Below are 21,205 nucleotides of genomic sequence, written 5' to 3'. Positions count from 1 at the left end.
TATGGATTTTCAAAAAACTGTATGGCAAGATAATTATCAAATTACTACCGTCGAATATCTCTTAATATAGCCTACAATCTATACAATATGTATTTAATTTCCTTAATTTATTCACGAATGAATCGTCCAGATATAACTTATGACCTTTTCCCCATTTTCTCTTTGCTGTTGATTTCAAGCCTCGATCCTTCCCCTGTGCTGACTGTAATGGCTTGGTCACAACGAACCCACGACGCATTTGTGCCACGACACGACAGAAAATTTGGGCAAATCGTGGGTCATCGGGGGTCGTCGCAAGGACAGTCCTACGAAATTGTGAGCATCGTGGCATCGTCTTGCCGTTGTGAGGCAAAATTGGACATGCACCTTTTTTGATCGACCATTTTTTGTGCTATCTATGTCTTGCGACTGTCGTGCGATAAATATCTTGTCCTGGGTACCAGAATAAATTTATTTAGTCAAACAATCTTACGACTGCCGCATGACCGTCGCAGGACTGTCGCACGCGCATCCCACGAGTGAACCACGACTGTCGCACGACTGTCACACGCGCATCCCACGAGTGAACCACGACTGTCGCACACGCATCCCACGACTGTCGCACGACTGTCGCACGCGCATCCCACGAGAGAACCACGATTGTCGCACACGCATCCCACGACTGTCGCATGGCTGTCGCAAGTGCATCCCACGAGTGAACCACGACCTGATCACGTGAAAAACAGCCCCTTGACAATGCCCGACAACTCATGATGGTCCCACGACTGTCGCACGACTGACTTGCGACACACCCAGGACATATCTTTTTTTTTCTGTCGCATTCCCATCGCCAAACCATCTTTAATGTATCGTCGCCCTTGTGACCACTGGAAATAGATTTCGGGCATGTTGCAAGATCTGGCCATGACAAATATTTTATGGGTCTACCACGACAAAATTTCATACGATCCGTTGTGCCCGGGGCATAATAAACCAAAATTTGATTCCTAATATCAGCATCGTATTCATCTCACCTGTTGTACGCATCATCGAATGTGTTTGAATCAAAAACAGTCATATCATGCAAAACAAATAATTGTGAAGCTTATTTGCTGTTGTTTTTGTCTTGATCATCATTTGGGAAATTTATCTTGAGTGGAATCAACTTCCTGGAAAATGCATTTTCCGACTGCCGAGTAAAATATATTTCTGTAAGTTTTTTTTTTTTCTTGTGCAATGTCGGTTCTCTTGAGAAAACATTTTTTTGGTGTCCCCTTCACCATCGTTATTTTCTTTACTTCTAAGCCTAATTGATTGATGCGCAAGTTATCCTCAGAATAATATTAATTTCTTTTTGATCGAAAATAAACTGAAAATTTATTTTGTGTGATAAATGGAAGCTTTGTTGTTTATATGACAATATGTATTTAGGACTGATGGGATAGCTTTGATGGATGCACATCAAAGCTGTTAGCCTAACCCTAACCCTAACCCTAACACTAACCCTAACTCTCGAAGCTGGGTTTGAATCTCGACCCAGCTTTAAGGCATCGTCATGGTGTTTCGCATGCAGAGCGAGTCATCAATGTGTGTGTTGTCAACTGGCAGGACATGGGGACGGAGGACCCGTCTTCCAACATTGCTTCTTGGCGGACGTTAAAGATTCCCTGGTGTTTTTCACGAAAAGTCAGCGAGTTATCGCCAGTGATATTCCAAATTCCTGTCCTGACAGATTACTAGGAAGGCAATAGCAAACCACCTAACATAACCCTTACCAAGAGACTGGTTTTATAGAACCGTCATTCGATCTTCAAGTAGTATCATACAGCGATGATGATGATGTATTCGTGTTATTTATCCTTAGAAGTGGAATCATTGACCAGTACGTAACATACTAATGAAGGTCAACCTTCTTGCTCTGAGGCGTGTTGTTTTCACAACATATTAAATACATATTTATGGCACGAAGATTGTTTTATTTATTTGAGATGTACTCTATATTATGCAAATGCTATTACAGAATGTGATATGAGTGAGTACTCAAAGAGAAAATTCCTTTAGCTTCAAATTTGGACTTGTAATGTATGCTTTTCTGCTTTGCAGGGCCCAAGAGAAAAAGACTTGCGAACACAAGGTAAAAACGTTTGTCTGAGAATCGAGTCTCTCGACCACCTGTGCTGATTTGAATGCTACAATAAAAAAATAATATCCTTTATTTAGTTGGAGTTATCACATTCACGGAATAGTATTCTATTTACTCAGTTGTACCGAATGCTGTTTTATTTCGCCGTCCACAATTAAATCTCAGGTCCATCGCTTGTGCTAATTCTATGTACACTGAGCTCTACTCGGAGCCTCTGCGAACTCACGTCGATGATGGACTGATGAAAAAAGCAATTCCACAAAACAAAATAATAAAGCACATTTTACCTGGACTTGATCGAGATGGAGATCAAGATCAATCCATTACAGAGGATGGCAATTGGCAATGGACGGGCCTCTCCAGAGGGCAGAGTAACAATGAACCCGGTACTAACTTACTACTTCGTGTCCATTGCCCCACATTTGTTGAATAGCTTTGTGCACTTTCAGCACATCCCATTATTGTCGACTGCAGCCATATTTAATGTGCTCAACAAACAAGGTGAAGTTGATTAATAGACAGGAACTTTTTGGTAGTTTACATTTACACAATGATACCTCGCCAGTCCAGACCCTTCTTGTACGGACTTCGGATAATATCCGTACCAGTCCACCCGGTAGCTGCTGGCCTGACGTGACTTCGTGGTGTCAGCTGGTGCTTATCTGCTGAGCGGTGTGGGGCTCTGAGAAACTTTTCTATTTTCTAACCTTTAGTGCCAAATAAAGTGTTTAAAGTGCGTCCAAAGAAAGGAAAGAGTGAAGGAAAAAAGGAAATGTGTCTATAAATGTTGCAGACAAGTTAAAAATAGAGAAACTTGAAAGTGGTGTGGTTGGAACAAAGATCGTGGAAGTGTTTGACATATCTAAACAAACAGTATCTGATACGAAGAAAAACAAACACAGAATTAAAAAAACTTCTCAGATCCGCATCCGCATCAGGATCTTCAGCAACATCGAATCAATTCGTCCTTGTCACACACCCGACCTGTCCACCGAGTTTTGTCACAACTCATCCAATACTTTTTGGGATATTCTACTCACAGACAGAGAGATAGACAGGCAGACAGACAAACAAACAAGAGTAAAAACATAACCTCCATCCACCTTCAGTGGTGGAGGTAATAAAGCAGTTTGCTTTAAAATTTGATGTCAGTGCTGGGAGTAATGAGTCAACAATAATGACTTCGAAACAGCCGAAGGATATACAACTGCAACGAGCTGTTTGCAAGTGGTATGTACAACAACGTTCAAGTGGTGTTGGTGTTCATGGCATTGAGCTTCAATCTGCTGCTGAAAGCCTCGCTGTGCATTTAGGCATCCCAAGTTTTGCAGTGGATGATTGTGACGTTTTCGTTTGTTTAATGCATATTATACAATTTTACGTATTTCTTTCGGATAGTCAGGACTTTCGGCTCATCCATACACCCCCTCCCCCCCCCCCCATTTCGTCTAGATTGGTGAGGTTTCACGGTATATGGATAGCATGCCAACGTTTTATCGAACGTCCAAAAGTGCTTTTACGAAGATGGTTGAATGCGACATTTCATCGGTGCTGAAACTTTCAATAGTAATTAAAATCCGAATGCCAAGCCTGGAGCGGTAACACTGAGTGGGTCCAGATGGCAAAATAACATCTTCAACATATGTTCACCATTGAGCTCAATATAAATGACGTGAAATTAAGGAAAAAGTGTCACCTCTACTATCATGCCATCAAATTTGTCCTCGTTTCTTCTTTATTGTAATTTGGTGTTCATTTAAAAAAAAAATACATCATTCGTTTACAGAACTGTACTTACGCGCTGAAGTTTAATTTGTCTTTCATATCATTGATACATACGAATATGTTATGGGGTTTGGGCAAGTGCACTGGCTCATGTGGGGACCCTGAGATACAACATGTAAATTTGCATTTGAGTGAACATCCTATTTGAGTTAGAGCATTGCTTTATTCGTTCCTTTGATTGATTCTATTGCATTAGCTAAATCCATTGATGAGCATATGCTTTCCTATTCGGACCTATCTGTTTATTATGTATGCCAGTATAGTGGCCTAATGGTTAAACCTTGGCTGAGTCATACCAAAGATTTTATATTAAAAAAAATATATAAGGAATATGCTGCTTACTTGCTTGATGTTCAGCATTTATTAGAATAGGGCATGGACAAAACAACACTGTGGAGGCAATGGCAAACCATCCAATGTAGCCCTTGTCAATACACTGATTCTGCAGCACCGATGCTCTGTAACGAGTATGGTACAATGGTCCAAGTTTATTTATTATGTGTGCCAATACCGTGAAATTTTGACATCCCCATCTCTGCATGAAACCTGCCCCGATCCGTCTCCTACCTGTATTCCTATCTCCTCTAATCACATTATTGTATAATAGCAGAGTCACCACCCTCCTGGTGGGTGGAGTTACCACATTACTTGCTGAAAAAAGATATAGTCTATTATCATGTATATTGCAAATCACAACATTGCGATTACGCGATGTCACGTCATCCGGTTGCTCATTTGACCTCTAATGAGAGAAAGACAGTAATAATTTGGCTCATACATGCATAATAGGTGTTTCTCATCCTCTATATCTATGGTTCTTGTACTCAGAGTAGTTAATGCCAAAGTGATGGGACTGGTCATCCACAATGGAAAATAATCCAAATAATAACATCAATGAGAAATCCGACAAAAAAATCAAAAGATTAAATAAAAAATTTTGGGGGGAAAACTATTTTGTGGAAAACCTAAGTATATGCCCTGAATATGTAGTATATACACCCTGAGTATGCCCTGAAAATTTGGTGTCTATCGGTGTTAGAGTCTCGGAGGAGTTACCAGACATAGAGACATGTCGACATACTTTTGGTTTTATTTATTAAAAACAAAAATGAGGGGAAAAGAGAAGGTTACAGCCGTGTACAGTCTATGGAACGAATATGATGAACATGAATCAATAGATGAGAAGATTTGAGCTGTTATTACAGCAATTCCTCATGGTCTATCTTTACAGGTCACTGCATCAGTTACAATGAGGGTCAGAAAGTAATGCAAAGTGCTATGAGTGTTGTGTCAAACCTTTTTAGTGCCATATTGTACTTGATGTTGACAATATGCTTATGATCAATGTATGTGAACTGGAGGTTGATGAGTGATAAAGGTGTGGCTGACATTTTGAACCTTACCCTTTCATTAGAAGGGGGGGGGGGTCCATTTTTAGGCCTTTTTCGCTTTGCGTCGCATTGGCTCTTTTTTTTTTCCTTTGACAAAGAATTAATTTTCCGAAAGTCAGCCACACCTTGTTTGCCATGGCGGATACATGTTCTTATCAGTTACTACCCCATAAAGTTGAAATGGCGTCCTATCCATGATTTTAACCCCAAGCAAATGTAACTGTCTTTGTAGCCTCGTGCGCTTGCTTTGCGTCGCATCAGCCCTTTTTTTTCCTTTGACAAAGAATTAACTTTCCGAAAGTCAGCCACACCTTGTTTGCCATGGCGGATACATGTTCTTATCAGTTACTACCCCATAAAGTGAAATGGCGTCCTATCCATGATTTTAACCCCAAGCAAATGTAACTGTCTTTGTAGTCTCGTGCGCTCGCTTTGCGTCGCATCGGTCCTTTTTTTTTTCCTTTGACAAAGAATTAACTTTCTGAAAGTCAGCCACACCTTGTTTGCCATGGCGGATACATGTTCTTATCAGTTACTACCCCATAAAGTTGAAGTGGCGTCCTATCCATAATTTTAACCCCAAGCAAATGTAACTGTCTTTGCAGCCTCCTGCGCATAATGGCACGAGGAGGATAAACTAAAACTAAAAACACAAATTATTAATTACTCCATTATTTAATTACTTATTACTCCATTGTTTTTCTTTTCCGTCGATGCAGACTGACGAGTTCTCACAAATATGGTAGCATTCTGTTGCTTAACAGCAAGCCTTTTTTTTTACAATGTTCATAGCGTTGGACTGTATATGAAACAATCATGGTGGCCTATATTCAAATGGTTATATTTGATTATAAATCACCAAATTGCGATGTATTTGTAGGAACATAATGCCAATATGTAGCATAATAAACAATGCTCCATCTGCAAAGCTGTGTAAACAAAAACGAAATAACTCTTGTCAATTCATATATTCAGATTTTCAGCAAGTATATATTTTAGTTGGTGAGAGTGTTCTGAATTTTGCAATATCGATTTTGTTTCAAGCAGGCATTGCAGGTAGAGCCACATTAACCTATAGCCTCACTTGTGTAAGTTGGTGGTGGAACAAGAGGAACTTTCAAAAGTTTCATCGTAATGACAATTCTGACTATAATTTGGAGCATTCCCCTTTTGAAAAAAATTTTCAACAAAATTGCGGCTCATGGAATAGCAAGGTGATTGACAAGGAAAAAAGGTAACCACCGACAGTGGCACAGTCGGACAACAAGCAAGAGAATTGAACAAACAGGAAAAGATGAAGAGGAGGAAACATTTAGCAAACCTGAACAAGGCCCACAAGAGCATGCAGCCTGGACCAGCACACACCAAACCAGTACAAAAGCACATGTAAAGGCATTCAATGAGAAAGGAAAATACATTAAATCAATCACGTTGCACCAATAAAGCAATGCCTCACACGTTCCTCAGCTGGACGCCATGGAAACCAAAGCCTTCAAGATCATTGGGATCTCCCACAATGAAGCTGGGTCTATGGGTCTAGCACTTTGCCATTGCAGACAGGTCGGTGGTCTCTTTGACTTCTACTGCTTCCTTTCGGGTCTTGTACCTTCTGCTCTTTCAGAGCTTTTCCACCCCCCTACAGGTGTCTGCAGGGCTCACATGGTCCACCATCAACCCTTTTCTGATGAAACGACCTAAATCCTGAATCACTGCTCACCTCCACTCATTTGTTCTTCTTTTTTCTCACTTGTTGAATCAACTTCCACATTCTCTTCAATGTTGCTCTTCCTTCCAGGTCTTCAAGACGGCTGTTCACCACTATCTCAAATCATCCCCCCCCTCCCAACATCCAAAACCATGATTTCATCCACATACATTAATCCACCTCCCCAAGCTCACCTCTATCCAAATTTTTAGCCATTCCTCTCTGAAAGTTTGCTTCGTAATCCAGCTTGTCAACCCCATGCATCTCATTCCTCCCCACATCCCTTGTTTGTCCAAGCATCCCTCTTTTATGTCTGAACCGTACTCTTTGTCCCCCACCTCTCTTTCTACTGTCCATTTTGTTCTGTTTAGTCGTGATCCGTTCTATGTTCTAGCTCTTCCACGAGCCTTGACTTTGTACAGAAAAAAAATGATGAAAGATGTGAAATACCATACTGCAAAACAGGCATCCTCTGCTTTGAAGACAGCCTCTCGGAGCAGAGAAGATCGTGTTTGGCCTCAAAGGATCTCAGAATCAGAACCTCTGTAAAGTTGATCGATTCTCCAATTGTATGGGTTGTAGGATTTATATTTGTTATGAATCCTATCAATGCATGTTAACTCAATATTAAATCGCAATCATGATGTACTCCTATGTACACATTAGTACAATGTAAAGTTTTTGAAAAATGTGTTGATTAGTGAAATCATTCATGTCCTGTGAGATGAAGATGTGGAAAACACAGTTGGTATTTATAAAATGCTTTTCCTGATTTAATCTGAAAAATTTGGCTAAAGATAGAGTTTGTGAACGTTATGGAATAGCGAATGTAATGTTGTGTGTGACATCCTAATTTGAACAACCTGGCGAACTTTCTGACGTCCTTAAGTGCACTGAATGAGCCTGCTCCCTACATGCTCTACTGTGAAGCCAGCTTCTTGAGAACTTGCACTCCATATGTGATGTCTCAATAATTTAATTTGTACCTCTCCCCTTTCTCTGCTCTTGGTACAACCTCATTTTCCTTTTCTCATCAGTCCACGGCAGTACCTCTGTCCTCTCGTACTCTCTTCAAACTGTTTTGTTCAGGGGTAACAAACCCCCTCACCATTTCTCTTGTTTACATCATATACACATGGCATCGAAGATAAACTACTTAAAACCATCTGATTCACACCTTTGCAAACTACTCACTGCTTGTACTAAATGTGCTGGTGTTTTTTTTTTCTTTCATCTTTTAGTGCCACTGTTGCCGTGAAAATGACCAACGTGGAAGGTAATAAACTTTGTGAAACATTTAGCATCAAAATTAGTTATGGTATTAAAGAAGCCGTTGATGTAACTTTTTTGTATGACAGGTCGACAGCAGCATGAAAACCCACTGTATGTCAGTGATTCAGTTTATGCCAATAACAAAACACGCAGCTCTGGACAAGTCAGGAACGACGCAAAAGCAAAGCAAGGTAAGCGTTTGAGAGTCGTCTGTACATGCCTGGTGTTAGTGGTTGGCGTGGTTGTTAACATTACTTTCCTGGAAGGTGTGGCCAGAAGTGTGGAGCTTACATTTTACCTTTGGTTAAGCACCCATTTTGTTCTTAATATTTAAATGTATACATATTAACCTTGTTTACAAATATATATATATATATATATATATATATATATATATATATATATATATATATATATATATATATATATATATATATATATATATATATATATATATATATATATATATATATATATATTGATTTAAGACACAATTCAAGTGCATGTGATGTCTCGAGTCAACTAGAAATTTGCTGGCAGCAAGTTACATAAACACTTCTCTGAGATTCATAGAAATTGTAGCTTTTGGACCATCGGTAAAATTACAACAAAATGTGGACCAAAGGACCTAAACAAACTCTCATGGTTCCAAGTCAGGTCTTTTTGAGGAATGCCATGACCTTTAGATTTTCATCAGATTGTTTCTTATAAACTCATTCTCTTATATAAACTCAACTCTTATAAACTCAACTTATAAACTCAACTCTTATAAACTCAAAACCAATCATTTTGTTTTTAGGACACATACACCTCGATTTAAATTTTTTTACAGCAACCTACAACTAATGGGGGATTTTGTATATCATCAAAGTTGAGAGTTCATAGAACACATTGGGTGGGGTCTACGAGTGGAAAATTTGATTTGTCGTGATGACATAAAATTCCGTTATATTTTGCCCAAGTTCTGATAAACGGAAGGGCTTTGAAAGTGTCAAAAAGGCGATTTGTGTTCGACAGTGATCACGTGTATAATTAAATTGAAATAAAATAACGATTTTAACGGTCGTTGAAAAAATAAATTCCGGAAGTTTCCCGCCGTTGATGAAGTAAGTGTTTTAATACACCACATTCTTTAACATATTACATTAGCTTTTCGTGCCTGTTGTTTGTGTCCTTTATGACATCCTTAAAAACCTGTATGTTTCCTCTTTGAAACAATTTTCAATTTTGTTTCACCGTCAGGCAGCCAAAAAGACTAAAATCTCACTCCTCTCTGTGCATGCGTGATCGGGACGAATTCAGGGCCGACATATGGTAAAACGACAGACTTGTCTTCCTATTCATGTTCAAAATATAACACTCAATTTAAAATTGAGTCGTTCCTCGATCATAAACTGATGTGTGTAGACAGCGCATGCACGGGGTAACAAATATCAAAGACATTACGAGACATCGCCTTGCTTTCACATGATTTGAGGACATTTGATGAACAAAGAACAAATCAACATTACAGTCAATAGGGTTACATTTGATCCCAGCACCATGAGCTAATGACACAGATTGAAATACTAAACAGCCAAACTCAGTTTATCCAATGACATGTTGGGTCAACATTGTTGACACATGGAGGAATAGTACCACTGAAGCATTCGTTTTATCACTATTGCTTATGTATAAATGTGCATGTTATGAGAGTCACTGTGATCGCCAAATTAGTTTAAACAAGAGCGAGAATTGCTTTGCCATACGTGCCCCCTACCGATGTGAAATTTTCAAAGTCTGAAAAGGGAATAACTGCAAAAAAATGATGGAACACCCTGAAACTCGAACTTGTTCTGTTACTTAACACAATAAAGCCAGGTACCAAGTTTCAGTTGAATACGTTAAAAGGTATGGGGGAAAAAAGTCTGAAAAACCACAGGTGGGATGGACGGACAGCTCGAAGAGAAAACCTATAGTCTCCTCCAGTGAAATCGATAGAGGACTAAAAAATAACAGCAATTTGGGGCTCTCGGTAAGAATATTCATAAGAAATGAAAATGTCTTTAAAATTCACTTGATGTTTAATGATCCATTATGAGGTGTTAAGAAGCAGAGCATTGAAGCACCTTTAATTTCTGGATCAAAAGTAAGGAGACTATGAATATCTCTATTGTGCAGCACAAATTCAGGTTCATAGGAATCAGGGAGACGGTGCAGGACCAATGGGATGTGCAGGTGATGCTGAGTACCAAGATTGCATTTACGCATGTGTTTCTACAAAACTTCCCAATTCCTTCCGGTGTTCGACGAAAACCATTTCAGGTAGGTTCTTGCTGAACTTAATGATATATTTCCGTTTGCAAATTATTTTTTTTACTTTACAATGATTTTTCATCTTCTCCCTGCAGAATTACCCAAATATCAAGAAAACCTGATGGTGAGTTTGAATTAAACAAAACTGCACAAGGTTATTGAACTTCATCAATAGTCAGTATACTCAGCACAAAATTGAAGGAAATCACAGAAAGTTTTCAAACAAACGTCCATGTGGTGAATAATTATCAATGCCATATAATTGCCAGTAATTTTCATTTCACATTGATTCTGGTTTTCGGTTCACATCCATGAGTGAAAGGCATGGCAGGCAGGTCTATGTAGGTTGGGGCATGTGCTCAGAAGGGAGGAGGAGGATGTGGTTAGTGTGGGGGGGGTTGTGATATGGATGCAGTTGGCAGGAGAAAGGTGAGACCAAAAATGAGGTGGAAGAAAGTGGTGGAGAGGGACATGATAGAAGTGGGGGTGCACATAGAGAGGATGCTCGAAATAGAGAGATGTCGAGAGGGTAAACTTGGGCAGCTGACCCCACGTCAAGATGGGATTAATTGGGGTCAATAAAGTAATAGCAGACTTATTCTTGTTTATTTAGTATTTTACTTTAAAACTCAGATTGGCCTGCTTCACATTCCCACCTCAATCCCTGGTACATGATATGGGGAACCCAGGTTCAAACCCATTTGCCATTTATGTGAGGTTGAGTCGGGAGAGTGAGGTTGAGGTGTTGAGAACTTGAACAAGTATGGGGAGTGGATGGCAGAAAGGGGACAGAGAGTTTGGGGGAAAGGAGTTGAGGGCTTGGGGTTGGGAGAGGGTTTGAAGACTTGAGGGTGGGTAGTAGGGTTGAGGACTTGGGGGTGGGGTTAGGGTGGTTGAGGACTTGAAGAAGAAAAGGGGAGGGGAGGGTAGAGAGTTGGGGTGGAGGGTTGTTCGGGGACAGAGAATTGAGAGAGGATGTTGAGGCCTTTGGGAGAAAAGGGGGTGGGGGGGGGAAGTTCAGTACTTGAAGTCACATATTACATGATATGGAATTTCTGGGGGTCTCTGCTAGTATAAGCTAAAAACTTTAAGATGAGGACATCCTTTGTCGGAAACATAAGCACTGCTCCATGAATTGCAGGTCGGTTTAGCTGAACGTCAACACAACTGAGTAAAGTGCATGTTTATTAGTTGAATAAAAACGAATGGAAAACTGCAATTTATAAATTTTCTGTGTGCAGGAAGATGCATCGGATGAATTGGTCTACGCAGAAATAGACTACAAGATGACGAACGATCACAATGCCTCGAATGAGACATCATTTTGTGCTTAGACGATCCTTTGTTTTTGGTCCTGCTTGTAAAATGTGCAAATTCTCTTCTTCTGTTTTTCTTACTGTAATTAACAGGTTTTGCATTTTAAAATCATTATAGAACATATTTGGATGTACATGCAAAGACATAGTAAGGGATTTGTAAATAATTAGAAAAAAAAACAATGGTCTATTGTAAAAACAAACAAACAAAAAAAAAACAATGGTTCACCAAGTTGTATCTTTTTTGGATGTTGTGCAATCATGTGCGGTCATATTTATGAACAGATTGGTGCAATACTGTCTTTAAGCAACTTCTCATGAAAGTCCTTTTTTGAACTTCGATCGATCGAAACTGCGTCTAGCTTGTAACTCACAGCTCTATCTACAACTCTACAACTGCAGACATGATGGGATGGATTCAACTGCCTGTTCTAAAAGTACTTGTAAGGGGATTTGAAAGGCATGATAGACCCAAATGACCATTTTATCCCTTACTGTTCTTATATTTACTTGTCTGAGCTTGCCAAGGCATCATTTAAAATCTAATCACAATTGGTATATTTATCGGAACAAGATTCCAATTGAAAGCTTCTGAGACTTATGGGCTGACTCTAAACCTTTTAAAACACCACCTTTCAGTAACATGAATCATTTCTCATGTTTATAAATTGACCATTTGATTGAGGTATAAACAACCAAATGTAAGTTATTTTTTTTTTTTTTGTATTTATGTTTCAAAAAGGATAATGTATGTTTAATTTAATGATTATTCCACCACATAGTTTACTGCTAGCTTTTCATGGTTCATCAGTACATTGCCTCTGTACATTCTAGTCTTGTCGATAACAATCGTATCAATAGCTTTCGTAATGTTATTACCATTTGTAATAAATATCATTCTTTAGATACCAATAGTTATCAAGGGTTTATTTTCAGAAATATTGTATGTATGTATATATATATATATATATATATATATATATATATATATATATATATATATATATATATATATATATATATATATATGTCACTCTTCGGGTGGTGGTTATTTTTGTTTGGTGATGGTAAACAATAAACTGTGAATCTTTATTGTGGCATCTCTTATTGTTATTATTATTATCCTTTTTATTACTGCATTATTATTGGTCCTATTTTTATTATTATTATTATTATCATGACCATTGTCCCCCGCCCCTCTGACAACCGTTGAACAATTAGCTTTCATATTGCAGATATCTATTCCTTGTGACATTATCTCAACCTGATTAGATCACCACGGTGATTGGCTGAATGATGTTGCCATGGCAACCATCTCTGTAACTTGACTTGTGGACTAATATTTCAAAAACTGTTCAACATTTAGCTTTCATGTTACACAGATCTATTCCTCGTACCACCCAAAAAGTTGCGGACTGAGTGTATAAACTCCTTGTTATCATTATCATCGTCTTCTGGTGGGCATCAGGGTGTCTATTTGAGCGGTAACCTTTCAGGTTCTGGTTATGGAGGGTTAGTCGGGTTGTCGGCGACTAAACCGTTTCCCCCACCAGGTTTTCTGGTGCGGAGGGTGTTTGGATATGGACACCCAGCAGGATTAAAAACAAAACCTGTCAAAGGGCGGAGGAGCTCCTTGTGAGCCAACGGCCATCCATATCTAGTGCCCAACTGTGTCTGCGGACGTCCTCCTGCAGTTGGGTCACTTCTTATTAGGAGGTTGGTGGCAGGATTTGCACTCCGGCCACTGTAAAACCCTTCATTCCGCAAAACGCAAAAACGCAAAAAAAATCTGAAAACCCACTCCGTGGGAGTACCTCCTGTGCAGCTTCCCTTCGCAGGGCAGCTCACCGGATGATGGGATTGGGGCAAAGCCTTCGGGACCCCCAATCTTTGAAAGGAGGGAAACCACGGGGTAACATCCCTGGGTCAGATTGCGGGAGAGTGTGTCGGAGTGGTGCTGAGGTGTCGTCCACCAGACGGCGGTCTCCTTGGGTTAACCTGAGGCGTTCCCTTCGGGTGGGTGCCTGGAATGTCCTATCCCGAAGAGAGGATGATCACCTGTCTCTGTTATCATCTGAGCTCAAGCGTTTGGACATCGGGATTGCAGCTCTCTCTGAGGTTCGGAGACCGGATTGCGGCGAGATAATGGTGGGTGGTTACACCTACTATTGGTCTGGTCGCTCTGATGGTTACCATACCCAAGGAGTTGCTGTAGCTGTGTCCAATAAGCTGACCCCAATGATAATTGAGGTAACACTGGTCAACGAGCGTATTATGAGATTAAGGATTCGTCACTCCTTAGGTGTCATTTCCCTGGTCTCTGTTTATGCTCCGACTGAGGCGAGTGATCTCACCGTGAAGGATGCATTCTACGCCACACTCGAGTCTGTGGTTGATCAGTGCCCCAGACGAGATACACTTCTAGTCTTGGGGGATTTCAATGCATCGACTGGAACTGATAGGGACGGTTATGAGGCGTGTGTTGGTCCCCATGGGTCAGGAACTATAAACCAGAATGGCACTAAGTTCCTTGACTTTGCAAGAAGTCATGGACTTAGGGTGGCTGGTTCATGGTTTCAGCGCCCACAAGCTCATCGCTGGACTTGGTATTCCAACGCTGGCGGTGTGGCAAAGGAGATTGACCATGTCCTTGTTGATGGTCGCTGAAGGATGATCCAGAACTGCAGGGTCTACCGGAGTGTTCAGTTCCTCAATACTGACCACAGGCTTGTTGTAGCAACTCTAAAGCTGCACCTTAAATCCTGGAGAATGGTACCATCCCAGCCTAGGCTGGATGTTGCCAAGCTCAGGGATGAGAGAGTAGCTGAGGAGTTTGCGAACAGGCTGAGTGGACACTTGGGGGGTCTGGGTGCTTTGGGGGGTCCTGAAGAGTTGTGGAGCGCCTTCAAGACCACCGTCCTTGATGTTGCCGGTGGATGCCTTGGAGCTCACCGCAGGGCAAAGAAGAATTTTGTCTCTCAAGGGACACTGGATACCATTGACCAGAGCCGCAGGGCCAGGCTGAATGGCAGAGCTGAGCTGTTCAGGGAGCTGAGGCGTAAAACTGTACATGCACTGAGGGTGGACAAGGAGGCCTATGTGCAAGGAATCTGTGAGGGGGTAGAGCATCACCTGTGGACAGGTGATTCTCGTCCCGCTTACAGGGGAATTCGCGCATTACGTTCATCCAAGCCCATCCCTCGGAGCACTACAGTTCGAGCAGAGAGTGGTAGGCTCTTGACAGAGGAGTCTGAAGTGAAGGCCCGCTGGGCCGGTTACTTTGAGCGGTTGTACCAGGCTGATCCCCCAACTGTCGAGTTGGACATCAAGGGTGTTCCAATCCCTGTTGCTGACCCTCGAATCAACTGTGGTCCACCTACGCTTGTGGAAACACAGGCTGCGGTGAACCAGTTGAAACGGGGCAAAGCTCCAGGGATCTGTGGCATCCATGCTGAACTTCTCAAGGCTGGTGGAAATGCTGCACTCGTGTCGTTGCATGCAGTTTTGTGCTCAGCCTGGAACACAGGCATCATCCCAACTGACTGGAAGAGGGGCCATGTTGTCCCTCTCTGGAAAGGGAAGGGTGATCGCCAAGACTGCAACAACTACCGAGGGGTGACGCTGCTCTCAGTGCTGGGCAAGGTCTTTGCTCGGATAATTCTCGATAGGGTTCGCCACCATCTGCTTCAGCACCAGCGTCCAGAGCAGTCAGGCTTTACACCAAAGAGGTCAACGATTGACCGTATCCTTGCACTTCGTGTCCTCACCGAACGCAGGTGAGAGTTTCGGCAGGGGCTGCTTGCAGCCTATGTTGATCTCTGTAAAGCGTTCGATTCGGTGAATCGGGATGTCCTCTGGAGGATTCTTGGTCTTCGTGGGGTGCCACCAAAACTGATCGATCTGATGTCTGAACTCTACTCTGGTACTGAGAGTGCTGTGAAGTGTGGTGGTACCATCTCTGACTTATTTCCAGTTGTTACTGGAGTTCGTCAGAGATGTGTACTTTCCCCCACACTTTTCAGCACTTGTATGGACTGGATTCTAGGGAGGATGTCGGAGAGATCAAGTTGCGGTGCGTCATTTGGGAATGTCAAGATCTCGGACCTTGACTTTGCAGATGATGCAGTCATCTTTGCGGAGACTTTAGATATCCTCTTGGGGGCCCTCGAGGTGCTGAATGAGGAGTCGGAGCCGTTGGGATTACGGGTTTCTTGGGTCAAAACTAAGATCCAGGCTTTCGGTGACATCTTGGATGCTGCTGTCCTGTCTGTGTCTGTTTGTGGTGAGGATGTTGTGGTCGTGGAGAGATTCACTTACCTTGGCAGTGATATCCATGTCTCTGCTGGCTGCGAGTCAGAGGTCAATAGACGTCTGGGTCGGGCCTGGGGAGTCATCGATTCACTGGATCATGGGGTGTGGCGCTGCCGGTACCTGTGCGGGAGGACGAAAGTCCGAGTCTTCAGGTCCTTGGTACTTCCAGTCTTGCTCTATGGGTGCGAGACTTGGACTTTGACCAAGGATCTGAGACGGAGACTTAATTCCTTTGGTACCAGGTCTCTTCAGAGAATCCTTGGCTATCGCTGGTCGGATTTTGTGTCCAACGAGCGGTTGCTGAGAGAGACTCGGATGAGATTTGTTACCTGCATAGTCCGTGAGCGTCAGTTGCGGCTGTATGGACATGTGGCTCGTTTTCCTGACTCTGATCCTGCTCACCAGATTCTCTCAGCGAGGGAGTCTCATGAGTGGAGGAGGCCAGTGGGTCGACCACGTGCCTCATGGTTGCAACAGGTTGACCATCATCTCAAGGAGATGGGGATGGGCCTGGCATCTGCCTGGGGGATGGCCAGATGGAGGCCCCTGGAGTACCGGCGGAAAGTGGACGCAGCGACGTGCTGTTCTGGCACATGCTCCCATACCTGACCTGACAGGGTGTCTATGATGAGCCATGAGTTTTTCCTTATAGCTGAAAATTTGTTCTGGAAGGATTGCTACTCCATCACGGAGTGTTGCTGAAGCCCACCCAGGGCAGGAATTTAGAGTTGGCCAATGTATCGGGATACAACAAAATACTCTTCAAACCGTATTGTTGGATCTTCAACCTTCACATGAGACAGTCAGCTTAACCCCTAAACCGCCTTCAAGGACAGTGACCTCCATGATGAAACGCCCATCCTGTGAAATATGACGATGACAGTCCCATTGTACTTCTTCATGATTCAAATCGAAGCAATTTAATAGATTGACTTGTCAATTAATTGATCTAAATCTATATTTACCTCCACCACCGAAGGCGGACAGAAGTTTTGTTTTCACCCCTGTTTGTTTATCTCTCTGTGAGTAGGATATCTCCAAAGGTTATAGAGGGATTCAGACGAATCTTGGTGGACAGGTTAGATGTGCGACAAGTAAGAATTGATTCTATTTTGATGAAGTATTGGATCCAGATCCGGATACGAGAATATTTTAAGTGATTCTTCGCCATTGAGAAATAGGAGCAAAAAACGATATATAGCACGATATTTCAAAAAAAGTTATGGATGGATTCCAATGAAACTTAGTGGATGAGTTAGGTATGTGACAAGAACAAGCCGATTAGATTTTGGTTCAGGTCCGAATGCAGACCCTGCCCATCAGTGGGGTACTAAACATAAACTGTTCAGCCTGATGGAGGTATGTGCTCTTCCAAGTGCTGTTCTAGTCCATTTTAGCTCACCTGGAATGGAGTTAGGGGAGGCATAAGTATCACACTGTCAGGCAGCCATGCAGGGAGTCCATCAGGCTGTTTGTAAACACTCAGAATTTCTTCTCTGAAACTACACACACAATTTCGATGAAACTTGACCACAACTTTCATCACCCATGATGGAGTAAACTTTGTTCATGGCATTAAAAAAAAACAGAGTTGGTGTCAAAGCCACCCAATGCTCGCCTGTTTATACATTTATCGTTTTTAAAAGACGAGTCTAATAATTAATATTTTTTTTTATAAACCATTGCAGTGAAGTCTGATCCAAATAATTTTAAAGCAATATATGTATTTGTATATTGTAATCAGTAACAAGAGCGCAAGTGAGCACAATATATGCACGAACAAGAGGGTATATACAGAATTGTGCTACTACATGGAAAACAGCATACTGGTTGCCATGGCAACAACTTTAGATGACGAACGTATGTCGCGACACACCGTCTCCACAGTCTGTACCTATGTACCAAATATGAAACGTGAAAATTGAGAACTTTTGGAGTTAGAGTGCGGACAGGAACGGATGGAAAACAGCATCCTTGTTGCCATGGCAACCACTTTAGATGACGAACGTATATCAGAACACACCGTCTCCAATGCCCTTCCTGACGCAACCCTGGTCGCCTCTTACAACACAGGGATATGGTACACCTATTTTAACCGGGGTATACACCGACCTCGGAAGGATGACAGGCTGAGTCAACCCCCTGGTGTATTAATTCAGTGGCCCAACGGGGCTTGAACTCAGGACCTTTTGGATCCCAAGCTGCTGCCCCAACCACTGCGCCAACACCAGGCTCTATATATATATATATATATATATATATATATATATATATATATATATATATATATATATATATATATATATATATATATATATATATATATATATATATATATATATATATATATATATATAAATATATATATATATATATATGTATATATATATATATATAAATATATATGTATATATATATATATATATATATATATATATATATATATATATATATATATATATATATATATATATATTGTTGCGGATTCGCGCCCGCCGGCGTGCGAGCGGCCACGTAACTCGAATCGCGGCACGTCGCCCACCGGACGGACAATTCCGTCATGACCCTCTCAGACTAACGCCGGGAACTAGTCACGGGTGGGCCTTTCGGCCTCAGCACGATCGTGCCAATTGGCCCCCCGCGTGGGATAGGGTTGTTCGCCAAATTCGACCTACCTCAGTACCCACACGGAGGGTAGACCGGGCGATCGCATCTCGCCGCAGGTCGACTTCGGACACGGGCCACTTTAAGCGACCCGTTCCGTACTATCGGGATAACCGAGCGGTGTTATCGTCAACCTCGACGGTTCCGATTAATTGTCGGGCGTATTTACCCCACGACCAACCCTTTACGTGAAGTAAGATGGAGATTCAATTAAAGAAAAGACGAAGCGAAACGGGAAAAACAGTTCAACATAAGGCACATTTATTCCGCGGCAAACGGAAAGCACACATATACAATTACAACAATTATGCACAAAAAGCAAATGCAACAAAAGAGACACAATGCAGATCTACTACTGACTACGCGAGCACACGGCAACACTTACACAGTTTTACTTTACAGACGGCGCCGACAACACATATACTCCAAAGCAAAAGAAAAAGGGGCCACCCTCAACTACAAGGGGGCAGACGGGCCTGGGGCCGAGACCGCGTCGAGCCTACCCGTCTGGTGATGAGCCGCAAAATGACACAAATATTGGCAAAAATTGCAAGCCTTCTCCCCACATACATACAAGATGAGAGGTTTAGTTATATATATATATTATATATATATATATATATATATATATATATATATATATATATATATATATATATATATATATATATATATATATATATATATATCTGTAGGCCTATATATGTGTGTATATATTACATACATACATCCATTCAAATATACATATGTATTTACTTTTGTGGAATTATCTTTTAAAACTGCATTGTTTGTTTCTGAAGCGTTCATTTTCACACGTTTACGGCACTTGTACGTATATCCCGTTCAGGACAAAAATAAAAATATTTATTTCCATGTGTTTTGTACATTCCATTGCATAAAAGTTCTTGAATAAGAGAATTAACTGTGAGACTCACTTTTCATGGATTTTCCGTGATTTCAACATTCAGGGATAAAGTTAGAGAACGGAAAATTGAAGAGAAACAACAACCGCTGAGAGCTTGATTCATTCACCATTGTGAATGGATTCAAACCATCACAAGTACAGTGTAGAGTAAAATTCATTCCCTCACGAATAATGCTGTGTAAATCTATTGTCTTGTTCATGCAACAGAGAATTGTTAGTTTGTTCATCACTTCTGGACTTCCGGTTTAGGGACAGGCGCATGAGGACGACTGGGTGGCGAGCTCTCCTTCCAGGCCCTCTAAAGCTAAGTTTCCAGTCCGAAAGCGTTTTGCGTATTTTGTTATCGAGATTTATTTCAGGGTCTGTGGAATTGTACTTTTTTTTCATGTTGTGTTCATAACAGTTTTAGCGGGTTAGTTGAGTTAGTTTAATGAAAGAAGCATGACGAGGCCTCATGATAAGTTTAGCATGAAGTCAGTTGGGGCCTTGGGAGTATGGGGGTGAAGAAGGTTATTAATAGAGAGTAAAAGAGAAAGGATGAGGAGTACGTAAAATGTCACAGTTGCTCAATGTGGGCCATGTCAACAATGGGGGGAGCAGAGGGTTCTTATTGTTGAAGGAAGTGTGAGGAAATCGTCCATTTGAGGAAGGTTATTACCGGGTTGAAGAAACGCATCGATAATTTCCAGCAAGTCGCAGAATGTGAGAAATTTGTAGATAATAGTTGGTTATGGTTGTGGGGTGAGGTTGCTGAGGATATTGGAAGTGGTGACGGTGCAATGGGGCGGGCGGAGGTGACGGTGCAATAGGGGTGTGCGGTGGTGACGGTGCAACGGGGGCGGGCAGTGGGGACGGTGCAACGGGGAAGGGGAGTGAGGAAGTAGCAACGGGGGTGGGTGGTGGTGATGGTGCAACGGGGGCGTGCGGTGGTGACGGTGCAATGGGGGCGGGCGGTGGTGACGGTGCAATGGGGGCGGGCGGTGGTGACGGTGCAACGGGGGCGGGCAGTGGGGACGGTGCACCGGGGGAGGGGAGTGGGGAAGGTGCAATGGGGGCGGGCGGTGGTGACGGTGCAACGGGGGCGTGCGGTGGTGACGGTGCAACGGGATGGGCAGTGGTGATGGTGCAACAGGTGCGGGCATTGGCGGAGATTCAGCGGGTGCGGGAATTGGTGAAGGTGCAGCGGGTATGGGTAGTAGCGGAGGTGCAGGTGGTGTGGGCAGTGGTGGAGGTGCATGGGGTGTGGGCGGTGTTGGAGGTGCATCCGGTGCGGGCAGTGGTGGAGGTGCAGCAATATAAATTGGTAGAAATGAGGTATGGGAGACAGTTTTTTGTGGGTGATGAGATTATTGAATCTGTCGATTCTTCATTCTGCAAGAAGGATTGTAGACAGAATTCTGTGTAGTTTTGAAGGAGCAG

The 21,205-nt window shown here is 42.1% G+C and overlaps 1 protein-coding gene across 4 annotated transcripts in view; it reads left to right on the top strand.

Moving 5' to 3' along the window:
* The window catches only part of LOC147025060 (uncharacterized), a 42,132-nt gene that overhangs the window by 13,570 nt on the left and 7,357 nt on the right, over window positions 1-21,205 (top strand). For 2 of the 4 annotated variants that reach the window (XM_085885619.1, XM_085885618.1), the window contains 6 exons: window positions 2,083-2,113; window positions 8,245-8,279; window positions 8,362-8,466; window positions 10,436-10,579; window positions 10,666-10,694; window positions 11,812-12,868. In XM_085885619.1, coding sequence (XP_085741745.1) covers window positions 2,083-2,113; window positions 8,245-8,279; window positions 8,362-8,466; window positions 10,436-10,579; window positions 10,666-10,694; window positions 11,812-11,904 — 437 coding nt within the window. In that variant the 3' untranslated portion in view covers window positions 11,905-12,868. Of the gene's footprint in view, window positions 1-2,082; window positions 2,114-8,244; window positions 8,280-8,361; window positions 8,467-10,435; window positions 10,580-10,665; window positions 10,695-11,811; window positions 12,869-21,205 lie in introns of those variants that run through there. The other 2 variants (XR_015059328.1, XR_015059329.1) reach the window with 1 other exon arrangement.

Source organism: Eptatretus burgeri, chromosome 6 (genome assembly GCF_056783735.1).
Source record: "Eptatretus burgeri isolate ZD-2024b chromosome 6, Ebu_testis_v1, whole genome shotgun sequence".
Lineage (NCBI taxonomy): Eukaryota > Metazoa > Chordata > Myxini > Myxiniformes > Myxinidae > Eptatretus > Eptatretus burgeri.
The sequence above is the reverse complement of the archived record's forward strand: the minus strand, read 5'-3'. Positions and strand labels throughout refer to the sequence as shown.